Source organism: Saccostrea echinata, unplaced genomic scaffold (genome assembly GCF_033153115.1).
Source record: "Saccostrea echinata isolate AGI-Se365-2 ecotype Australia unplaced genomic scaffold, CSIRO_AGI_Sech_v1 ptg000054l, whole genome shotgun sequence".
In the NCBI taxonomy this organism is placed as follows: Eukaryota; Metazoa; Mollusca; class Bivalvia; order Ostreida; family Ostreidae; genus Saccostrea; species Saccostrea echinata.
In genome coordinates, this window is record NW_026889803.1 from 37,974,719 (window position 1) to 37,999,758 (window position 25,040).

A 25,040-nucleotide genomic window follows, 5' to 3' on the forward strand; every position below is an offset into this window, starting at 1 on the left:
CATCATAATTCATCGTCGACTTTGCTCCACCTACACGTGGCTTTAGATTAAATAAATACAACAGGACTTCATAGCCGTATTAATTAAACATTACCTGGTTAGAGCAGTGTTTTCTCCGCACGCTCGCTGATTCTACCTGGATAATGTGGTTTAATTATGACAGGAATGAGGAGATCAGTTATTGTATATTTTGTGGGATATTTAACGTTTTCATGTGCTCACTACCCATTTATTCCAAGGCATCCAAGACCGTTTATTCGTCAAATTTATCCTAATCCCCCTTTATTTGGGGGAATGTTTTTTCATCGCCCTGTGTTCAATATTCATGCTAGATTTCATCCGCGAATAGGTTTACCTCAGGTACCATTTACAAATAATATGTTTCATCCTCATCATAAAATAAACACTAATTGTCCAAGTGAAAAACATTCTGTTGGTCATGCAGCAGTACCAAGTACGGTATCAGTACCATCTTCCTATGATGGTAAAAATATACAGAAACTGCCTGTGCCAACCACAAGTTTTGTTAAGCTCTTTCCAACAATTGGATCGCAACCTTTTAATTTTGTCAAAAATGTTGCTGACGCACCATCAAACCATTTGGAAAGTAATCCCTCCGTAGCACTAGAGGTACCACTTGACAAATCCCACATTATAGGATTACATCCTACCCTAGAATCGGAAACTAGGCGCATCACTGGCGTAAAACCTACGCTCAGGATTGAGAATACAGACATTTCCAATGATACATCCGGCGATCATAGAAATCCAGACTGGAATTACTTCGATTTCATAACCAACAAAGATTTTATAATAAAACTTATTGAAAATAAGCTGATTAAGCTTCAAAACAAGGAGAAGATAGTGGGTGGTATATCAGTAAACACACAGCTGTATGATCAAATCAAGAGGATAGAAGAGGCGATGGGTATTACCGTGGCTCTAGAGAATGGCACCACCACTGTCCCTCCAGTGGCGACCAATTCAACAGGTAAGTCAGGGTTAACTTTTGAATTATCCACTTCTATGCTTGGAAATGCTAAAATACTGAAATTTCATTTTAATTGTCTTTCTTTGGAATCTTCATGAAATGAAAAAAGGCCCATACTTATAAACATTGATATATTTGTATGTCTATAATCAAATTTAAAACTTTGGGCGCTGAACACTTATTTGATATACGGATTAAACGTTCTTTGATATATGAAATAAATGACACGTTTCCTTTTCCTTGTCATATTGCTCATCATCTTTTCCGTGTATTAGTGTTAAAACTCTACTCTCTATTTAGATTTTTTTTCTATATTAAAAGAACCCTCATTGCGATTGACATTTTGAAGGAAGTGTGTGTAAAACTTTTTTTTAGACATCTGAAAGTTTTACTAGTAAACGAAGATGCATTTCATGTCATTAACACTAGGTTTATTTTCGAGGTAAACTTAATTAAAGTACACACGAAGGTGATTAGTGCAATTTAATATTCATTCATCTGGGCCGCTGCTTGAATACATTACACCTTTCGTGACAAACTCACAAATTGCGTCCCCATTTGAATCATCAGATTTAATAAGACTCGTATTGTTCATTCAATGGCTCTTATGCAAAATATATTACAATTGCTTTTAGGCAAGACCCCTTTTTCTGCTGCAATAAACTGTCGGTAATATTCAATTGATATTTAGCTGAAAAAATCTCTTTCAGCTTACAGTTGGTTGTATAATTTAATTAACGTTAAATGTGACAAGGTATTCCATGTTAACATAAGATTAATCATGTTATCTGTCTGATTATATATTTATGGAGGCCTCAAGTTCTAAGCAGTGCCAAGTTTCCCTGTCATAATTCCAGTTTCTATGTTTTTATGTTGTTTATACTGAATTTGAAATGAATTTATGATTGTTCATGCTAGTACGCTTGGGTTATCGGAACAAATGAACGCGCGTGAAAGGGACTTCTTTTACCATTCTTGTCTTCAATATATTCATTTTAAAACGAATAAAAAGAAATATCAGATTATTCACCCCATAATATGACACTATATATTGTGTAGCACTGGTATTGTGTTGGGTGTATACAATAATTTCAGATTCAATTCAAAAGCTAGTGTTATAAAACTTAATGATAGAAGATGAACGATAATTAGGTAAATATATATTTATATATAAATTAAGACTTAAATACATAATGACATTTTATGACATTTAGCACTGATGATTTGGTAAACCATTTCAGAGATAATTTGATTAAACATACCTTTAACAAAGGAAAACTCTGAAATTGCATATGCTTCAGCTTGCAAATGCGCCAACGTTTCAATAGAAAAGCACCACTGTGGCCACTTAATGAAGTATTTCTTTTTGAAAATGGTCAGTTAAGTAAACTGATTATTAGAAAATTATTAGTTACCAAAGGTAAAAAAAAAATCATGGCTCAGAAGGGAAAAAAGTCAAGTAAGATTTCAGACTATGAAACATGTATAATATTAGAAGTACCGGGTATTCAAATGTAAAAAAAGGTCATACGAATTTCAAATTCATCTTATCTGGAAATTTAGTTTTGTGAAAACTAGAAAGAAAGAAATAATCAACAACATGAAGTAGAGTAAAATTTAAGTCGACAAAAGCACTGTTATTGCTTAACCAACTTACAAGGATTGACAAGGGCTATGAAGATGGTAACAAAAGTTTAAATGAGTCTGCTCGTTACAGGTTCTCATCATTATAAATCTAAATGGATTTTAGAATTACCATTAATAATTTTCCACATTTACACTAAGAAGCTAGTATCATGCTTTTAAACTCGCTCTCGAATGTCTTGAAAGTCTGTTAATTAAAGGCCTTTTTGCAATTCTGAAGTTTGTCTTAAAACCTATTAATTTTTGAAATGATACTTAAGGCCAAAGATACAGTAAATTATTATCATTTAAGATATATCGTTACCCATATGTGTTATCATTTAGTATTTTATCTTCATTTGTATAGGAATCAGCAGAGAAGGACAGTATACATCATTATCAACTTTTATGGGAAACTTCTTCTGTGCATGGTGTAAATCTCGTCATGGAAGTCAAAAAAGTACTTGTCTCAAGTTTTGTTTCAATGATATAATTCGGAAGAACAATAGAGCTGAGGAGATGGACTCAACTTCTCGATAAGAACAGAGAAAAAGAACCATTTGTGATCTGTTTTGATAGCAATACGAACTTTTTGATGTATCAAAGATCTCCAGGAACTCGTGGCACTTTGAATTCTTCTGGAGAAAGGATCCAGGTGCTTGTGAGTTCTGAAGAAGAATTCCAATATTTGAACTGCTATTCCGTATTATATTGTTTTGTGACTGTAGTTAAGCTGTTAATTGTCCATTTTGCTAAATTATTCATGAAAACATTTCGTTACAATAAATTATATATTTATTATGTGGCCATTTAATGTTTTTGTTACATCAAATTGCAATGCATTCTTTGTTCATCCAGTTCTTTAATGAAAAAGTGTGAAAATAAAGAACAGTGATCGATCTCATAAAAACTTAAAACAACACAAATCTGTGAACAGGGCATAAACAGCTAGGAACCCCTGGAAATTCCAGAGGTGGTATTAAGTGTCTAGGAGGAGTAAGCATTCCCGGTTGACAGGTCACACCCTGTAAGCCTTATGTATTGATCAAGTGGACAGGACATTCCGTAGTCAAATTAAGTGTAAAAACAAAGGTCTAACAATTGGTAGGAAACAAGTCAGCCATAATAAGCATTCCCGGTTGACAGGTCACACCCTGTAAGCCTTATGTATTGATCAAGTGGACGGGACATTCCGTAGTCAAATTAAGTGTAAAAACAAGTGATACAATATATTTGCTCAAAAGGTCATTAGATCTACCATAGAATTTACGGATTGCTGACTTTAAACGAGGTTGTTGAAATCCCCGTAACTTCAACTTATGTGTGTGTAGCCTGCCTCGGTTTAAAACTGATCGTACTCAGAGCATGCCTTTACTAGTAGATAATAAGTTGAGAGACATAAATACCATATGCAGGTGATAACGGAATATTACTACAAAAATATGGAAATTTGACGGTGGAAAAACTGAAGTCATCATTGTCATACAATTTAGTTGTTAGTTGGCCTTTGTCATCTATAGTCAGTAAAACGTCCAAATATAAAGCATATGTGGCAAACTCTGTGGTGTCTGTTATTTCAAGTTCACTGGGATAAATCGAGTCGACAAATAAACGGAAATAACAATTGTTAATTGATAAAACGACGTATATATATCGTAAAGTCGAGTTGAGGGCCACAGCGAGTGTTTAACGAATTCTTACTTTAACCTTTTAAAAAAAAAGTTATTACAATATCCACAAATATCTACGGTTTTAAAATGTTTTTAAAAAGTAATATAGGGCTCTTAAAATCATATAGGTAATATTCAGTTGAATCTTTGAGGCTCTTGATTTGAAATGAATTTAACTTAAAGGAAATATTGATTGGAGTAAAAACAGAAATAAAGTTTCTTCCAATGCCACCAGAACTCTTTAACCAGTTGAAAAAGAATGAAATAGCTTTTTAACACGTTTTATGAATGCGTATAGATAAACATTTTACATAAAAAAAAATAACTGAAATGTCTTATCAAGCCCTTTTGAAATAATCGGTAGAAACTGTTCGTCAAATAAAAAAAGAAGTTAGGTGTTTAAGAGTTACAATATATACTGAAACATAGAACCTAAAATCTGTATTTCGTAATTGATTCTCTCTCTCTCTCTCTCTCTCTCTCTCTCTCTCTCTCTCTCTGTGAGTGTGTGTGTGTTGTGCGTTAAACACAAAAACCAAACATCAAAAGATTATCTCTATGTGTAAAATATATAATTTTATTTTTAATAAAAAATTAAAACGTTTTCCACTAAGAATTTTTTTTTTCAAATCATAGAAATAAAAAGTGCTGATTTTTCTGTGACTTTTCTTTTTCATTATCTACAATGATACGGAAATGTGCAATGAATTATAAACAGTGTTTGTTACTGATAAAATGTAAATTATCCTGTTCTGCAATTCTTCTTGCAATTAGTTTTCATTTTAATGATGATACTTAACTCTCAATGGAGGGAACCAATTTAATAAAGATCATGTCACATAGGCGACTTTAAGGATTCTTTTTGACATCTGTGTCAAAAATTTGTATAAGATTTTTATATGACTGGGTGCAATTTATATGTAAACAATTACAGTTATTTCTGCAATGCAAATAAGCCTCATTATCTTTATCATAAGAACGTCACTTACTGATACGACATTATCTTTTTATCCTGTGGGGGCACCACCTGAAACTTAAAAGAGTGAAAGACTCACTTCAATAAACAATGAACCTTGTAATTAAAAATACACAAGACTTGTCTGCTGCAAGGTGTATGTTTGTACGAAGTTAACCAAGTATAAGGCATTTATTTAATTAGAAGTCATTTATTCTAATGTGTTCATTATCCATAAGATAATTGTGTCTTAAGGTGTGCTTTTCTGAATGCATAGATCTGAACATTACTTTCAAGTATTGTAGTAGTTTAATTAAATTTCGTCTACTAAATTAATGAGATCTACACTTTAGATCAAGACACAGCAGATCATCATTAACTGATAATGAATTCTACTCTGGAATATTTGACCACTATTTTATCTATGTTAAGTACAAATTGAATGCATCCACTTTATTTGTTTGTTTGTCTAAGTATGTCAATCCTTTTTTTTTTTATTACAAAAACAACCATGCAGAAAATCAATATCTATTTTTGCTTTATTTTACAAGAAATAACCCCCCCCCCTAAAAAAAAAATAAAAAAAAAATAAAAAATGACCGAAAGCATTTTCAGCGGTATGCTAGTTTATAATATTTGCATTAATTCATGTATAATTTACCAACATTTTGGGTTTTTCTCAAGCTTGGACTGAATTTCCCGGACTAAAAAATTTCTACTTGTAAAAAATAGAGATGAAAATCACAATTAAGGATTGCCTACACTTAATTAGTATATGTGTACGGTGTTATTAGTCAGTGATAAATTGGACACAATTTCTCGAAACCCAAATAATATTCGTTCCAGTGTTTTTTGTTCTCTGATTTTTGCATCTGCTACTTCTTAATATTTACATTTGCTGTGTTTTTCTACTAAGCCAACTCTGAAATTGATTTGAATGCTATTTTCGTGTATACTCACGCGCAGAAATATACTAGTACACGGAGAAACTCGCGCTAAAGTGACGTCACAATGAGCTACATGAACGTTAATAAAAATATAACAAAATAGGGTATCGAAAAATTTAAACATTGAATATATTTTTAGTGCTTTTGAACATGTAAAATGTAAATATAAGGAATCTTTTTAAGTTTAGTGTGAATTATTGTTGTGTAAATCACACAGACTTGCACGTAGGCATATTTTTCATTAAGCGTTAGCGCGCTCCATGAAATATGCCTACGTGACAAGTCTGTGTGATTTACACAACAATAACTCAAACAAAACTTAAAAACATTCCTTAATTGTAATGACTTGATGAGAAAAAACCCTGAAATTAAAGACAACAAAGATAATGGATATTTGCTACATCCACGCAGCTATATTGCATATATAGATAAGCGGTAGTTTTGGTTTTAAATTAGTGTTATTTATCAATAATTAGACGTTTACAGATATTGAGAGAATGTTGTTACTTGTGTTAAGTAGAAGAAACAATGCTCTATTACAAACCAGATTCTGTAACTGAGGGACACATGGCAAAAGGCTGTTTACAAACGATTGAATGCACTGTATGTTAACATATAAGTCGTTTTTTTTACATTGATACATACATATAAGAGAAGGCATTCCAACTAATGGTATGTTATTAAAATGATGTAATCTCCTACAAGAGACTCATGCCTAATATTTACATACCTTGTCATAGGTCATTTGCAAAATTATTTTGTTAAAAGACATTCTGATTGTACACACAAGTACTCTGAAGTAGATATTAAAAGATGCTTGAGTTTCTGATTGACAATATCGATGTAGTATTTGAAGATCAGGTCTTCCAACAATCTGTCGGAATTCCCATGGGTTCCAATTGCTCCCCGTTATTAGCAGACACATTTTTGTATTTATACGAAGCAGAATTTATTCAAAAACTCATACATGAGCAGAAGAAGTCACTTGCTGTGGCCTTCAAATCGACATTTAGATATATCGAAGGCGTATTATCAATTAACAATAGTTACTTCCATTCAATGTCGACTCGATTTATCCCAGCGAACTTGAGATAAAAGATACCACAGAGTCTGACACAATGATTCATATTTGGATATTTTATTAGAAAAAGACGTTAATGGTAACCTAACAACAAAACTTTGATAACTTTTCTATCGTCAACTTCCCGAATCTACCCTTATCACCTACATATAGGGTCTATATCTTCCAGCTGATTCGATACGCAAGAGCATGCTCCATGTACGAACAGGTTCTAAAACAAGGCAAACTATTGACAAACAAGTTGATAAAACAAGGATATCAACAGTCTCGTTCAAAGTCATCAATTCGCAAGTTCTATGGCCGATACATTGACCTTGTCAGCAAATACAATATATCATAAAGCCGAATGCTCACTGATGTTTTACATACTAATTGTTAGGCCATTAAGTAAACACTGAGTTGTCAATAGATTTTGCCCGATCATGAACGAATCAAACGAATGGTTTAAAACAAATTAATGTTTTAAGAACAAATAAAGGTCGCTCCGCAAAAAAAAAATGTGTGTGTGTGAAATACTGATGCCTCCATATGGCAGCTCAAGGCCAAGATTAAAGTTTTTCATATGTAGGTTAAACTCCAATTTCAAGCGTTCAAAAATGCTGGTACCTAAAGGAAAGGTCACAAGGAAAACACATGTGAAATATGAAAGCCCTAACACCAATATTTAGAAAATATGACAAAGGTCAAAGATTTTCAAAAGTAGAACGTATTCCAGGGTCAAGGTCATGAGGTCAAAAAATTAGTACCGAAGAAAAAGTCTTGTGAAAGGAATATATAAGTGGAATATGAAAACTCTAACCCCAACCGTTCATAAGTTATAGGAAAGGTAAAGGTTTTTTATTAATGTAGGTTAAATTCAAAGGACAAGGTCAGGAGGTAAAAAATGTTGGTACCCGAAGGAAGGTTTTGTCACAAGGAATATACATATGATATATGAAAACCCTAGCACGAACAGTTTAAAAGTTATAGGGAAGGTTGAAGCTTTTACTAATGTAGGTCAAACTCAAAGGTCAAAGACAAAAGGTAAAAATATTGGTACCCAAAAGAAAAGTCTGGTCACATGAAATACACATGTGAAACATGAAAGCCCTAGCACCATCCACTAAATAGTTTTGGGCAAGGTTAAACTTTTCGCAGACAAACAGACAGACAGACGGACGGACAGACCAAAAACTATATGCCCTAGAATCTTCGATTACGGGGGCATAAGAAAGAGACAGACAGAGAGAGAGGTTTAAGAAATATTTTTGTTTTTTTTCACTTTATAGGGTATTATTGAAAAAGATCATAGGAAAAAATATATATGTAGCCAAACATGTATAAGCATATATTAAGAATCTTTTTCATGGTTTTTGAAATAAAAGTGTAGAAATTGACCTTTCAGGACTAATAATAAGTACTATATCTTGTCTGCATCTCTGAGGACTGTGTCTATAATAAATGAAATTCAGAGTTTGGGAACGTTAGGGCACCGTCTAGACGCGTCTCCAGTAGGTCGAAATTTAGATCAGAAAAAATATACTAATTTGGTAACATGAATTTTACGTTTAATGATTCGGTTTTTTTCTTGACCATCATTTTGATGGACAATAATTTATTCTGAGTTAAAGAGTGGTTAAATTTTTCGCTATAAAATGGGTTTAATTTTTTTTTTCATTTCTAAATATGCATTTCAAAATAAAAGACAAGATGTGTCAAATGCTCTGAAAAAAGAACAATCATTTTTCTATAAATAGATAACCTTTTGCTTCTTTTCTTTACCTCATGACTCAGTCTTAATTCATCAAAATCTAAATGTATTCAACGTTAATTAATCACACGAATTAAGTTTGTTGTTTTTTTTTTTTTATCAGAATTGAGATTGCATTGTAATATGTTTAGTGGCTATTACTCTAGACATGTTAAAATCTATTAGTGCAACTTACCTGTGCATGTACCTCGACGTAGATATTTTTTTTATGACATCAACGTTTTTTGTTGAATAAAATTAATGAAAAATGTCAACGTTTAAGGAAGCATATATTATACGCGTAGATGCATTCTAGATATCGACAATGTTTGATCAATTGAACAATCCATCGACTCAAGTTATCCCATTGAAATTGAAATAAATAGTCCATTATTTCATATTTAGATGTAAAACAATTAAACTACACAACAAACGGGATACGTTTAGTTTTTCCACCAACTTTCCTTATTTATGTAGTAATATTTCTTAGGCTGACAAATCTGACAAAAAAGTAAAACATTTTTCTTAAAAGTCAGGAATATCAAAATGTATTATTTTTCTACACTTTATACAACCACTCCTCATATTAAATTAAATACGAGACATTTTGAACTCATAGACAACTGCTTGTTCAATAAAATGGAAGAAATTTTCATATCGTTTGAATGATCGTCGACAAAATTAAAAATCACTCTGATTCTATACATAAATACTCATAGGTTATGTTAAAAGGATGCTGGAGTTCCTCCTTAATAACATCTATGTAGTTTTAGAAAACCGATAAGGTCTAATTGTGCTTTTTTATATTAGCCGACCTATTTTTATATTTCTATGAAGAATATATTCAAAAACTTCTAAATAATAAGAAAACACTTGCTGTGGCCTTCAAGTCGACATTCAGATACATCGATGACGTTTTATCAAATAAGAATAGTTAATTCCATTCATATGTCGACTTAATATATCCCAGTGAACTCGAAATAAAAGACACCACAGAGGCTGCCACGCCATTTCATATTTTGATGTATTACTGGCTATAGACGATAAGGACCAACTAACAATTTAAACTGAATGACAAACGAGATGACTTCAGCATTTCCATCGTCAACTTTCTCTATTTAGGTATGTAGCAACATTCCACTATCACCTGCTTTTGGTGTTTATGTCTCCAAGCTTATTCGCTTCGCAAGAGCATGCTCCGAGGTCAAAGTATAATCATTTTTTTAAACCGATGCAGACTACTGATATATAAGTTGGTGTTACAGGGATTTCAAGAACATCGTTTCAAGTCAGCATTTCGTAAATTCTATGGCGTTAATAATGACCTTCTTAGGAAATACAACCTGCGTCGTATTTTGACTGACAAATTGGAAGTTATTTGTTTCTATACTTAATTTGACTATGGATTAATCTGTCTACCTGATCAATACATAGGGCTCACGGCAGGCGTGACAGGTCTACAGGGAATGGTTACTTCTACAAGGCACCTGATCCCACCCCTAGAATTCCATGGGTCCTTGTATTAGACTTGTATTGTTTGAAGGTTTTTTTAGATCACTTTTTGTTATTTTCACCTATTTTATTGATACAATGCTTTCAACAGTCTCGTTTAGAGTCTGCATTTCATTTTGCAAATTTAAGGTCGTTATATGTTGATCTTAATTGCAAATTAAGCAAAGCATAAGGTCATTGTTCCTAAACTAATTTTAACAATGGATTACTCCTTTTACATGATTAATACAGACGATAAACGATTGATGCGACCGTTCGACAGAGGATGCTTACTCCTACATTGCACCAAATCCAAACTGTGGTGTTTCAATCAGTAACTTGCGGTTTTCGCGATTTAGTTTCTTTTTAGGATATTGATCAGTTAGTTATCTTCACTTCTTTTGACGACTTTTATTTTTTAAAAATATCATTTTCGTATCACAATTTAATCTATTCTAAGTATAAGTAGTTTCCGTAAGCCATATTTGACACACTTGACTTTTTTTTCTAATTAAGAGTCATAATTGTATATCAGTTTTGTTTGAAGAGGTAAAATAAGGTATCCGACCCATAATCGCCTCAGATTCAATGAAATTGAATGCCTCATAGATATGTATGGGTTGAATACTCAATATATTTAGATATAAATTTCGTATTTTGGTATCACTAAGTTAGAGAGGCGTGTGCCTTATTTATGTCCTTTTCCTGTCCTTGAAGAGTTATCCCCCTCCTTTTCCTTTAATCAATTAAAATTAATTCAAAGAAATCTATCTGATAATTTTTTTTCCAAACGTGTTTCTATTCCTAATGAATTAAATGCATCTTTCCACCACAGCATGTATTGATATTCTTAGTATTAAAAGTTTTATTTTCAAAAATTTGCTTGTCTCCATAGATTTCAATGAAATCTTCATTAATTAATTACTGCTTAAGAAATTACATTTTTTAAAAATTTCTCTTGGTAGATACTTTTCTACTCTAAAATGCTTTGAATTAATATCAGAGTATTTTATACATGATTGATATTTAAAGTAAGCAATTAGGTCCCAATATGGGTCGGATAGCACTTTCTTTAATTTAGCATTTAATTATTTGTCTATCATTTATGTCTCCAAATTTATTCGAAATGCAAGAGCATGTTTTGAATACGATCTATTTTATATGATGTTACATTGCTTTCAACTGTCTCATTTAACGTCAGCATTTCGTTTCGCAAATTCTATGGTCGTTATAATGACATTATTTGCCAATACAACCTATCGATGGGTCGTATTGTGGCTCACACGTTTCCCAATCATTGTCAGGCCAATTTATTGGTACCCTTATTGAGTACTGAGAATTTCATTTACCTGTTCAATAAATAGGGCTCATTATGGGTGTGCAAAGCTTACTCCTAAACGGCACTTTATCAAACCTTTTATGCTCTTTCGATGAGTCCGTGGTTTTGCCCTTTTCTACATTGTATTTTTTTACTGGATTGAGACTGATAACTGTTTGTTACCTTCATTTCTTTCTATTACATCAATCAGCATTGAATTCTTTAAGGTAATGCTATGTTTCAAAGTGGACTCTAAAAAAATACTAGTAATCAATCCAAGAAATATAGCACGCTGGCATTTTTCAAACTGAGACAAGGAAAGAGACGGAGAAAGAGTGATATATGAGAGTAAGAGATCTGTATTACTTTTAAGGAATGAATTTGATAGCTACCCAATTTCTAATGTATAAACTGGGTTGGGGAAGTTTACGCTTTATAAACCGAGAAGCGGTTTATAAAAAAGCGTTAACTGTTCCTACTCTGTTTATACTGTATAAATTAGGTAGCTATTAAATCCATTCCTTATAATTTAATTTTTATTCATCTAGTGTAAGAAATTAAGATGAAAATGACTTCAAATTGTACAAAAATTTAGATGTTACATCAGGCGGATTGATACGTTTTTGACGCAAGTCATTGTGACGTAGGCAACACAATTTATACGATATAAAGTTTTTTTTATCCAATCAAATGGTGCGTTATAACCAGAATTAAATTATTAATTAATGAAATGTGAAAAAAAAAACAGTTCAAGAAGTTATTAGGGCTTCTGTGCTTATATTATTTTACCCAATACTAGATTTTCCCATAAAAATGCACATATGCAACTTGAAAAATACTTTCATATTACTATTGTACACTCTTGTTAGTCGTTTGAAAATAGTGTGTCGGGGCATTTCTTTTTTTTTTTTTAAGAATAATTTTAAAGGTTACATTGACTAATTTAACTGAGATAACATGCTTAATTAATTCTCGTAAATGTACAAAACAAGTGTCCACTCGTCAGATTCGCTTACTCAGCATAAAATTGCTTTAAATGATACACTTAAAAGTGCATAAAGAACTTTAGATATAATTTTAAAAGTATGTTTATTTTTTATTCATACTACTTTGCCACTAATGATAATTACAAATGTCATCTGGCATTTAGCAAATTACTTGATATTCTTAAGCTTTTTTTAAAATTCAATTTCCAAATTAAGGTGTTAAAAAATATGGGTAAACGAATTTTTTTTAAAAAATTTTTTGGAAAGGAGACAAATATTTACGTAAACTGGATGTGTCGTAACGCCACGAATGCCCCCGCAGGCAGACAAAATTACAATTTGCAAATTGTAAATTTGTAGTCGAGATATTGATTAGAAATTGTGATTTTTTAAGTCTTTTCTACATTCAAGGGAGATAACTGTCAAAAATCAACGGACCAGGACCTGTATTTTCTGGGAAAAATACCTGTATATGCAATTTCAGCCTTATACGTGTACACACATCCCTACAAAAGTTAGAGAACGGAAACTGAAAATTTCTTAATATTTTTGCTAAGTTCAAGAGGGATAATTGTCAATAATCATCAAACCACGACTAAATTCAAATTTGACCTGTATTTCCTGGTACAATACCTGCATATGCGCTTGTCGTAATATTATAAATTTCTAATAGCCCTAATAAGTAATGCAATTCCAACCTTATAAATACATTCCTACAAAAGTAAGATAGCGGAAACTGAAAATTTCTTATTTTTTTCTAAGTTCAAGAGGGATAACACTCTGACAAAAATCATCGGACTATGATCAAATTCAAACTTGAGCTCCGTATTCCTGTGACGTATCCATATGTCAAACTTGGGTTGAATGTGTTAAAATGTTGCCAAAATAATAAACGGAAAGTCAATGATGACGGAATGACAGAATGAACAGGGTAACACTTTATGCCCCGGCCATTTTATGGCGGGGCATAAAAATTTGTCAAAATGTCCAGCTGTAGAAATTTTCAAACGATTTAAATATAAAGCACAGAACACGAATCATTACAACTATCGAGTTTGTGAATGTAAAGACATACTAAGGTATATTTTTCTCGGTGTATGAAATTATCGCTTTACATTATGACAAGTTCAGGAGTCATTTGCAGAAAATTGTTTATTGACAAGCAATTGTGAAACGTCCCTTAGGATAAGTATGCAATCTGAAGAGGTTATCTGTGCCTCATACTAATTTATGATTTCTTGGTGACAATGAAACGATATTTTATTTTTAAAATTAAGTTACAAAAGCTTACACAGGGTGAAATGTAGATACATATCTCTTTAAAAAAAGTAATTATTGGCATTCACTTTATCACTTCCTGTAACAGAATACAGATATAAATACAACGATATTTATTGGAACATATATTGTGCCTGGAGTATGATATATTTTCAAAAGAAAAAGCCCATAAAACAAAGAAACATTTAATAAAACAAAAAAATATATCCATTGTTACAAGCTTATAACTGAAAAAAAAACCCACTGGTTATTTTTGAGCTACAATTTGAATGAAGTGCAATACTGTATTTTTTTAAACAAAAATTTACTATCAATAGTAATCTATAGTTTACTATTATAGTTAACTACAGTTTTCTATATTTAACTATAGTAAATACTTTGATCCTTTTGATTTACTATGACACTTTACCCCAGAACTTTTTCAAAGATTTGGAGCCTTAATAATTTTTTAAAATTGAATACCAATCATGTAATTTTTTGAAATAATATGTAAATATACAAGTAATATTTCCTTTTCATTATTCAAGAAAACTACTTGTAGGAATTTAAAAGAATAAAATATAATGATCAGAAATTCAGAGCAAAAATACTTCAATCAACTCTAGTAAAAACTTTGATTTACTATAGTGAAAACTCTGATACTACTGTAAACTATAGTTTACTATAGAACTTTTTTGTGTTAGGGTAGCTTGCTTTTTTCAATACAACATGGAATATAAAAATTTCTCTACTAAAATTATACTCTTTTGTTTTGTCTATTTATGAGAAAAAAATCGCAGTTTTTACCGTATATTTGCAAAGTTAAAGTACATGTATATAAGAGTAACATTAATTAATAAACTTACAATAACCAGAGAAAACTTCAGTTTTCTACCAACTACACGTTTACTAACTAACTACTGTTTGTTTTTAAACTCTTAACAGGAATGTTTAACATTGATCAGTTCGTACAGTGTATATAAGCGACCCTCATGACAATTATACAGAAATCCAAAGCAGACTGAATTTGTTTTCAGAGAATCTTTCAGTAGCCATAATTCTCATTTCTCGAATTAGACACTGTGAGTGCTATCAAGAGAATGTAGCAACCGATCCCGAGGAATACGGAAAGCAATGTTAGTCCCAAGGCCCATCTGGCGGTGCTGCGCCCACCCTCTATGTCTTCATTGTCAAATCTGTCTCTCGCCTAAGATAAAGATATATCATTTTTCAAATAAGTGACGTAGAAAGTGTATTGTTACACTTTTATGAAAAGTGTGAAGATAACAAACAGTGATCAAACTAAAATTTCTTTAAACTGTAAAAATTAGTGAACATGGCATACTTCTGATTGCTTGTATATGCATATGAAATCAAGTTACTCTGATAATTTAATTGGAATAAAAAATACTTACAATAAGTGCCGCAATAATGGCGGGAATCCCAGTCAGAGGGGAACAGAAAAAACATGCCAAAATAGCAGGAACAAGATAATCACTGTGGAATCGTCTTCTGACGAAAAGGACCGAGGGACACGAATTGTTTGTCACCTGAAAAGATACGTTTATTCAGCTTTTGATTATAAGAAGAGAAGAATAATATTTCTAAATCGACAATCAACAAACAAATTCAGAAACTTGTGTTTCCCCCTTTTGGGGCTTTCTTAAAAAGAAAATCAAATTTCAAGATAAAGGACACGATGTCAAAAATCATAAACCATTCGCACATTTTTGTGCATTGTGCATGCTAAATATATAAATGTCCTATCTTCACTCATTCAAAAGTTAGGGCGCTTTTGCGATCTTCGAAAAGTAGTTCAAACTCCAAGGAAAAGATCATGAGGTCAACTGTCATTAAATATTTGGAGAAGTCTTGTCACAGGCAATGTACATTATTTTAAATATGAAAGCCATATCAACTCTCAGTCAGAAGAATGATCTAGTTTAAATTTTTGTGTCTGACAGACAAACAGCTAGACTGACAGACGTAAGATACGAGGGTTGTTCGGAAAGTTCGTGGACTATGCCAATCTTCCTTATACTATCTTCAAGAAATTTAAAATTAGCACATTATCATGTGTAAAAATATTTATTTTGTTTAAGTGTAAAGTTTCATTCTATGTGATTTGATAGAATTCATGTTACAGTGTATTTAATTTTAAAATCAACACGTTTTGTAACCATGGAGCAAACTCCACAACACTGTAACGTCAAAAACATACCGGCACGATCGCGAGGTTCTCAAAAATACTATCCCTATACATTTCACACAGTATTGCCTTATACCAATGCACTCATTAAAAACGTTTCTCTATCAATTGAAATCTATTTTGCTAACAATTGTTCCAGTAGCATCATTTTGTTTGTCAATGCTATATATATATTTTTTCATTGCAAAAGTGTGCTTTCACAAGGAAGCGCCAAACTCTTAGTATGATGTTACTAGCTTTTCAATGTTTTGATAAGATTTTTACACATAATCCGTTTTCTCACAAATCACCATCGTCTAAGTGGAGTAGTCTATCATTCAAATACCGCTTGTACCATGTCACACATATGCATGGCTCACTTTTGACATATTGCCTACTTCCTCCGGCATTTTCAGAGTTTTTTTTCAGGAGTTTTCCAGAGTACAACACAAAATTGTATGGTTAACTGCTGCTCCGTGACGTTCTACGACGTCATCTTTTTTTTTTTTTTTGCCTTTTTCAATGAGGACTACCCATCTTCTGAAGCTGATTTCTTTTCAAAGAAGCAAAATATTAATTAATAATTTGGAATCAGAAACGATGAAACAGTTCTTAATTTGAAAGTGTAGAATTTTTCCGTTTTTGTGCCATTTTACAGAAGACATGACTTCAGACATTATTTAGTGTCTTGATTGTAAATAACAAAATTTTGACCTGCTCCGTGATCCGATTTTCGCATTTTTTTAAAGTCTAAATAAGTTTGATGTAAACCACGATATTTTAAAAAGTTTTTGATACACATCATTTGAATTTACTGTTGAAATATTTCTTCCAAATTTGGATATAATATGATGTTAAGTAAAAAAAGTTATGACGTTAGTCCACGAACTTTCTGAACAACCCTCGTATAATGACCCTGTGCTTTTGCGAAAGTGGGAAAATAAAATACTCTGAGGAATTTGGGAAATTCAATGGTCATATGATGACCAGCCTATTTTGATTAATTGCTGTGGATTTTCTACCACGACGTTTGTTGTCTGGTGATGAGGCTGCTGTACAACAGGAGGTGGGTGACCATAGCCAGGATGAACTGTCGGATAACCTTGACCTCCGGGGTAGCCTTGACCTCCGGGGTAGCCATGAGGGTTAGCTGTGTATGCTGGGGGTGGAGGTTGATTGTATCCAGCAGAATAAGCTGCAACAATAAATAAGCTAGTTTGGTGAAACTATAACCGATAAATTTTTCTTTTAATTAATAGGATAACACTTTAATTTTCTCAACATGGCAGAAAGATTTCATTTATTTTAAACGTTCATACTTGCTGGTTACACCACGTGACAGGAAGTTTTATTTTAGATAGGAACTCTCAGTATTGTTGTATTTTGGATGTTCATGCACTCTACTTAATGAACATTTATGATTGTAGAGACATATCCTTTAAAGGAAGGGCTAATGGGGTAAACTCTGAGTGTGCAAATCTTATTCGGATTTAATGGCAAAGGTATAGTTCTCTGATATGAAAAACACTTACGATTTGGTGGGCCTTGATTTGGAGGATGCTGTCCACCATTTTGGTTATAACCAGCGTTTTCAGCTACAAAAGTTCCAGTAACTTAGTTTTATGTGAACAAATTAATAATAAATAAGTAGACCTCATTTTGTAAAACCCAACACAAGAGAGCATCATCTAACAGTAAAAATCGGATATGTTTTAGCTTGTAAGTTTCAAGTAATTAGATTATCACATACATATACATTTATATGTACATGTATTTAAGCCCTCAGATAATTACATGGACATATGACTTTCCTATTAAAATCTACATTAAAAAAAATAATTTTCAGTCATATACACAAGAATTCATAGATGAAGTTGCCCACAGAAATACAAATTTTGAAACATTTTACTAATTATTAAGTAGCAAAAACTATTTAATCTTATATAATTGGTTATAATTTTTAATCTGAGTGCAATATGCACTCATATTAAGAAATTAAGAATAAAAATATCTAAGATATGATTAACGCAACCTAAACACCGACATTATGAGAGCTAGCACCGGAAGTAGTTTGTATGTATTATTGCATTTGAAGACCTACAGTCGTTTGACCATTTCCAAATTTTGATCAGTTCCGAATAATTAATAATTTAAGAGCTGATAATTAATAAATTCAAAAGTGTAAGCATAAATTCATTCATATGGTATGAAGGCTTATCTATGAGTGTTAGAATTATGTGAAGTTTTGATTTTTTGCCGTCAGTTTGTATTCGGTATCGTATTTGAAACAGGCGACATACTTTTACAATGCAACAAATCTGACGCGTTTGTCTGCAGAAAAACGTCTGTAAAGACGTCAATTTTTCACATAAAACAACATTTCAGCTATCAAAAGTAAGTTTCATATGTATTTTAACAAATACCAAAAGCTTGTCGAAAATAAATAATTAGACAACCGCAAGATGTTGGAATATTTTCGTGTTGTCATTTTACTAGTTCCGAATACCCATTAAAAACATTATATTTTAATTTTCTGTTATTCCTTCATTGTAAATGTGATTGTTATTTCTCTTTATCCTTTGGAAATACCACTTACTTACTGGTAAGCATTTATTTTAACTTTTCCTAGGCATGTCAATTGATAATGTGTGGGACGGATAATTTTAATTTAGGGTCGAATTGCATGGGAACCGCTAAGGTATTTGGAACTCGTCGGCTTATTCGATGAGTACCCGTGTTAACTTGCTAAAATAAAAAAAAGTTTTTTTGAAAGGCTGAACTTTTATGAAACAACATTTAATTCCGCAAGTCATTGAACTACTAATTAGATTTTGAAATAATGCCGTCATATATTTATAGCACCGCCTTATCGGTTCCCTATTCGCAACTGGTCAAACGACTGTATCATAACATGCTTTGAAGTACTTTTTTCTTAGAGGAATTTTAGCAAAGAAATAAATTGCGATCATTACAGAAATGGCATATCTTATAACTTCCTTCTATTTTCTGATATCTATTAGTTTCGATATTTAATTAATGAGAAGAGAACCTCATTTGACAAACTTCAAATGAAAGTTAAATAAAATGAATTTTACAAAAAAAAGTCACACGCAATGTGATTATAAATACAAGAGACACTTAGCTAAATTTTCAAAGTACATGTTCGTATTAAAATCACCAAAGTACATGTCCAAAAATCTCTCCTTGTTTCGATATATAAAATTATAATAGATTAATAAAATCTCGATATAATTGTTAAAGAAGAAAATTAAATTGCATTCTAAACAATTCATCTTTAACATCTCTTGCCCAATAAATTTTAAGTTTAGAATGCAATTTATTTTCAGTATTCATGGAATTATAAGAAGATTTTAAGATACGGCTATTTGTACTAAGTACTTTGTACCAGTGCAATTCTAGTAATAACAAAGGAATATTGATAGTTTGATTAAGCATTAAAAATCTTTTCGGTGAAGAAGACAGTTTTCTTTACAAACATTGAAATTAATGCACCAAGCAATGAATGAATATTATGCTTTTTTGTTGAAAATATATTGAGTAGATGCTTGAAATCATGGGCTCTTCAGCTTTAAAATGTTAATGTACATTGATAGTATATATGCTATCTATGTATATTAACGATATAAGTGAAAGCCATCCCGTGCTGAAATTAATATATAAAATGCTTGTAAGAGAAGGAAATCATGACCAACACTAAAGTACGTACGGTTTGACATTCCTTGGTTTGGAGGATTCCGTCCAGCGTATTGGTCATAACCAGCATTGTATGCTACAAGGAAATGTTTACTTGTATATTTAAACTGAATGCACCGTTCTAACAAAAAAAGGTATAATTTTCGAAAGAATTGAACTGAAACGCTGTTCATGTAATTCAGTGTATATTTTAAGTCTTTCTCCGAGGAAGCGAAAAAAAAATTAAAAAATAAAAGAAAGACAAAAACAAACTATAGTAACCAAAATTTAATGTTTGTATTATTTTTATATGACCTCTTGCAATTCGAAACTGTTCTGTTCATAGATATGGAGAAACAAGTCCACAGTTGAATGATTTTGTATATATTAACTGACATGGAGATCTTGGAATTATTTTTTTTGTCATGGAATCAATTTTTTTGGTTTGTTTTATTACAATGTAACAAGAAGATCCTTATTACAAGAGTAATCATACTTTCTGCTTGATCTTTTTGGGTTGTGAATAATATTGTGATAAACACTGATAAAGAGGCTACCACGTATCACGCTTCATTGACTTTAGCAAAAACGTAAACAACAACCAAACGAAGCTTGGCTAGAAATGTAAATTCTTGATGTGTTTCAACGGCTTAATAATATCATAATTCATTACATAACATACTGTAAATTTATATCTTACCATCTACGCCCGCTGTTTGTCCATTAGAAGCCATATTTCTTTCTATAAAATAATGGAATTTCCTCCTAGTTTCATTCAGTGCCCGGGAGATGTATTTTTAGATATATAACAATAAAGACAAATCACTGAAGCGTGCAAACAGGATGTTTGATTCAAGCTTGTGCAATTTGGGAGTGCACCATGCAGATTTAATGGCATCTTGCCAAATACAAAAAAATGTAAAATAAAGTCTTAACTATCAAATTTAAATATTATTTTCATTGCAACGGAAGTTTAAACATACTCTAAAATATAGAATTAAGAATAACATCAAGCATTGGACATATCAACAATCGAAGATTGATCCAAGTTTTTTCGCTGAAAGGAAAAAGAAATGCATACTTGGGTAAATATATAAAGTTAGCATTTATTACCATTCAACACAATGATAGCCAAATACAATTTCGGGTTATATTTTATTCATGATTGTCATAATAAAGGCATTTTATCGAATCAAACGACATTTAAGCACCGCAATTATTGTCTGAATTTTAAAATTCAAAATTTCGAAAGTCAATATCGTGTTTGTCGTAATCCCGCATTTACAGCAGCTGGTACCATTTTGATCATGGAATTGATCAGATGGTTGATTCTTCAAAAAGGGATGAAATTTCACTCCGCTGCAAGAGCTTGCTTTAGCTCAGTTATTTGTGGCGTGTAAAAGGTTGCATTATTATACTTTTTTGTTATCCCTATTCAAAAATTTTGTTATTCTTATTCTAAAATATATCATTCCTATTCGATAAAATGTGATTCTTATGCTATAAATGTGTTTTCTATTCGATAATTTATCATTCCTATTCGATAAGCTGTTATTTCTATTCGAAAGCATGTGATTCCTTTTCGATAATTTTGTCATTTCTATTCGAAAATTTGTCATTCTTATTCGATAATTAAATGATTTATATTCGATAAACATGTTATTCCTATTGAAAAACATAATTACTTAGAATACAGTTATTGAATAAGAATAAGCGAACATCACATAGGAATGATAAAACAATCGAATAAGAATAACAAGATTATCGAATAGGGATCGTATGTTTTCCAATAAGAATGATATGTTTTTGATTAGGAATAACATATTTATTGCATATAAATCACATACTTATCGAATAAAAATCACAAAATTATCGAATACAGCTGTAGGAATGACAAAATTATCGAATGGGAATAACATGTTTTCGAATATGAATGATATATTTTGGAATATGAATCGTATTTCTTCCAATAGGAATAACAATTTATAGAATAGAAATGACAAATTATCGAATAGGAATCACATTTTATCGAATAGGAATGATATGTTTTAGAATAAGAATAATAAATTCTTTGAATATGAATAACAAAAAAGTATAATAATGCAACGTTTTACAAGCCATAGTTATTGGTGGTGTTTGAAATCAGATTTCGAAATCAAATTCGTCGAGCCATTTCGTCTCAGAATTCCTTTTTTGGAAACAATTCGGGTGACCACTGAGTCCCTACGTTGCTAGCCACAAGGAAATCTCGTTATACGTTGGGAACTGCGTTCTTATGATGTGGTTCTAAAAGGATGGCTAGAGTGCTTTGAGGCCTGCCTCTACGAGACTTTTGCATACAGTTTCCTTTCTAATTCTGGCATTGTGTGTCTAGGGATGTTAGAAACAGTTTCACTTGCACTTCGAAATCTGACCCGAAGTCCTGTTGCCCTCTGATGACGTCCAATTTTTTTGGACAGTCTAAAGCTTCCTGTTAATATGAGTCTACCTTCTAGTCGAGCTACAGTGGATCGGGACAATTTAATTGATCAGCATTTTATTTTCATGGTGTTTTTGCATTAGCAAGGCAATAACCAAACCTCATAGAATTTCTGTAAGGTGTGGCATCTTTTAGGGTCAAAATCTTATTTTATATAAAATTGACATTTTCAAAACAATCATTGGAGATAACAAAAATGGTTCAGCGTATTCAAAATTCTAGCTACATGACTTTCAACCTGAAGCGCAAAGGCAAACTGCAAGTGCTCAATTCGAATACGCCAGAGTCATGCTAGAGTGATTTTCTACTGCATATCCATTTCTGGACATTATTTCGAAATTCCTAACACTAATATGCTACTGTTAATTAAGGATGTTAAACACAGCTTCCAACTTTATTGAATTTTTCTTATACCAGTCACTTTATGCGTGTACCTGGTAGAAATTGGAAAAATTACACAACTTATATTGGAGGAATTGTCATGGCTTTTAATATTTAATTACATTCATAGTTAACATGCTACTCGCATGTTCATGCCCTAGGTGCCGTTCCTACCACTTGTAAACTTTTGGCAGCATAGCATTCACAACTATCCATCAAACCATTTAGAGCTGGGGGACCTGGAGACAACAGTATCGGGCGGGCCGGGCCTCAGAAAATGGTTACTTGTCAAATTCCGCCAAGTGGATTTCAAGCATAATGAAATCCAACCGCCATCGCAGCGGCTGAAATTTGACCACAGCTATAGATACCATTCACAAAATACACACAAATACACAAAATTATTTCACATCATATTTATAAAGCCACAACAGTTCCAATCCCCAAAAATATGTACTTATCAATTTGATGGATAAACAAAACTATTACCACAACTGAATTGCCTAAGAGCAGCCTGCATTGTTGACACAAAAACATGATTGCCTAAGGGAGAAATGTGAACGCCATCATCAAGAAAGAAAGTACTTTGAACAACACTGATGTCAGGATACTTAATTGAAGCACTACCCGACTTTAAAACAAATATAGCAACAGAATTATTAATCCTACATCTTGATTTCTCTGCAGCAACATTTGAAAATGCATGACGCCAATATACCCTAGGCAAAATATGTGACCAGACAATGCATTGTTGCAACCACTAATGAAATAACGACCACTATTGAAATAATTATTTCAATAGTGGTTGGGAGTGCATTTCAAAACCAAACACAGGTTGTAACCACTATTGAAATAACGACCATTATTGAAATAATTATTTCAATAGTGGTTGAGAGTGCATTTCAAAAACCAAACACAGATTGTAACCACTATTGAAATATTGTTCACTATTGAAATAAAATCTTAATAGTGATTGAAATTATGATTTCAATAGTGATTGAAATAATTATTGTAATAGTTGCTGACAATGATTTCAATACCAAAACCGCATAGCAAGCCTTATTGAAATAACCCCAGTATTGAAAATATATTTTTACATATATATTTTGGGATAAATTCTTCATTATGTTTTCCGACATAATAAATGAATTTACTGAGTTTGAAATATGATATGTAATTTTTTTTTTTAATTTCTGTCTAGAAATACTATTAATACACGGATATCTGTGATTTAACTGATCATGAAATTTAAAGTAATTATGTAATATTACGATCATCTTTGCTATTAATTTGGGAAAGTAAATATTATGAATACAGATAGTTGTACGAATTGGAATATCTACATTAAGAAGAAGAACAAAGACATCTATGTGTACAAAATTTCTGATGAAAATATTGTTATTTTTTATCAAAAGGATATATATAGAATAGAAGTAAATTTTTGCTTATTTTCATGGGCTTGCCTGCACTCCAAATACGGATAGTAAACCCAACGTATCTATTCGTCAATACTCGTCGGGAAAACTAAGAATAAGCGTTATAATATTAGAATTGTTATTTCAATAGTGATTACACGTATGAAACCGTTATTGAAATAATATTTGCTATTAAAATAATTATTTCAATAGTGAATATTATTTCAATAGTGGTTGCAACCTGTCTTCAGTCTTGAAATACACCTTCAACCACTATTGAAATAATTATTTCAATTGTGAATGTTATTGAAATAGCGGTTGAAACCTGTGTTCGGTCTTGAAATCCACTTTCAACCATAACTGAAATAATTATTTCAATAGTGAACATTATTTCAATAGTGGTTACAACCAGTGCTTGGTTTTGAAATACATTCTCAACCACTATTGAAATAATTATTTCAATAGTGGTTGCAACAATGCATGTCAAAGGCATAATCAAACTTAACTTGCTGATAACATTTTCATAAATTTTTGTTGTCTTCGTAATGGATTATTATGTTTGGCAATGTCATTACTACCTACTTGGATAACCAGAAACCTTGGATGTGGCATTGTAGAGGACAGGTCAGAGATGATCTCATAGAATTTGACAAAATTCAATCCTAATATTCTCTCCATGACACTGGTACCCCTGGTAAAAAAAAGTCCGTGTCAAATTCTGGAGAACTGAACGCACATTGTTCTGCTCTTTTAATAAGGGATGATCCCACAATCCAGATTAAATCTACAAGATTAAGAACAATACATGAAGCAATGATTACAATCTACATATGAAA

At 31.8% G+C, this 25,040-nt stretch overlaps 2 protein-coding genes across 2 annotated transcripts; one reads left to right on the forward strand and one right to left on the reverse strand.

The window, feature by feature from the left end:
* LOC133206113 (uncharacterized) lies at positions 1-3,415 on the forward strand. Its single transcript, XM_061342042.1, has 2 exons — positions 1-991; positions 2,982-3,415. The coding sequence occupies exons 1-2, from the start codon at positions 157-159 to the stop codon at positions 3,152-3,154; spliced, it is 1,008 nt and encodes a 335-aa protein (XP_061198026.1). The 5' UTR covers positions 1-156; the 3' UTR covers positions 3,155-3,415.
* A 10,510-nt stretch (positions 3,416-13,925) lies between these two features.
* LOC133205277 (uncharacterized) lies at positions 13,926-20,722 on the reverse strand. Its single transcript, XM_061341050.1, has 6 exons — positions 20,630-20,722; positions 19,964-20,026; positions 17,769-17,831; positions 17,259-17,431; positions 15,464-15,598; positions 13,926-15,255 (listed from the first exon to the last, which is right to left on the reverse strand). The coding sequence occupies exons 1-6, from the start codon at positions 20,661-20,663 to the stop codon at positions 15,094-15,096; spliced, it is 630 nt and encodes a 209-aa protein (XP_061197034.1). The 5' UTR covers positions 20,664-20,722; the 3' UTR covers positions 13,926-15,093.
* Positions 20,723-25,040: the final 4,318 nt, after the last annotated feature.

What these genes read in the sequence shown, in the direction of transcription:
- LOC133206113 (XM_061342042.1), top strand. Translation starts at nt 157, where the DNA reads ATGACAGGAATGAGGAGATCAGTTATTGTATATTTTGTGGGATATTTA. An exon ending in AGTGGCGACCAATTCAACAG is followed by an intron (nt 992 to 2,981) that starts GTAAGTCAGGGT and finishes TCATTTGTATAG; the next exon opens with GAATCAGCAGAGAAGGACAG.
- LOC133205277 (XM_061341050.1), bottom strand. Translation starts at nt 20,663, where the DNA reads ATGGCTTCTAATGGACAAACAGCGGGCGTAGATG. An exon ending in ACAAACAGCGGGCGTAGATG is followed by an intron (nt 20,027 to 20,629) that starts GTAAGATATAAA and finishes ATTTCCTTGTAG; the next exon opens with CATACAATGCTGGTTATGAC. An exon ending in ACCAGACAACAAACGTCGTG is followed by an intron (nt 15,599 to 17,258) that starts GTAGAAAATCCA and finishes GTATCTTTTCAG; the next exon opens with GTGACAAACAATTCGTGTCC.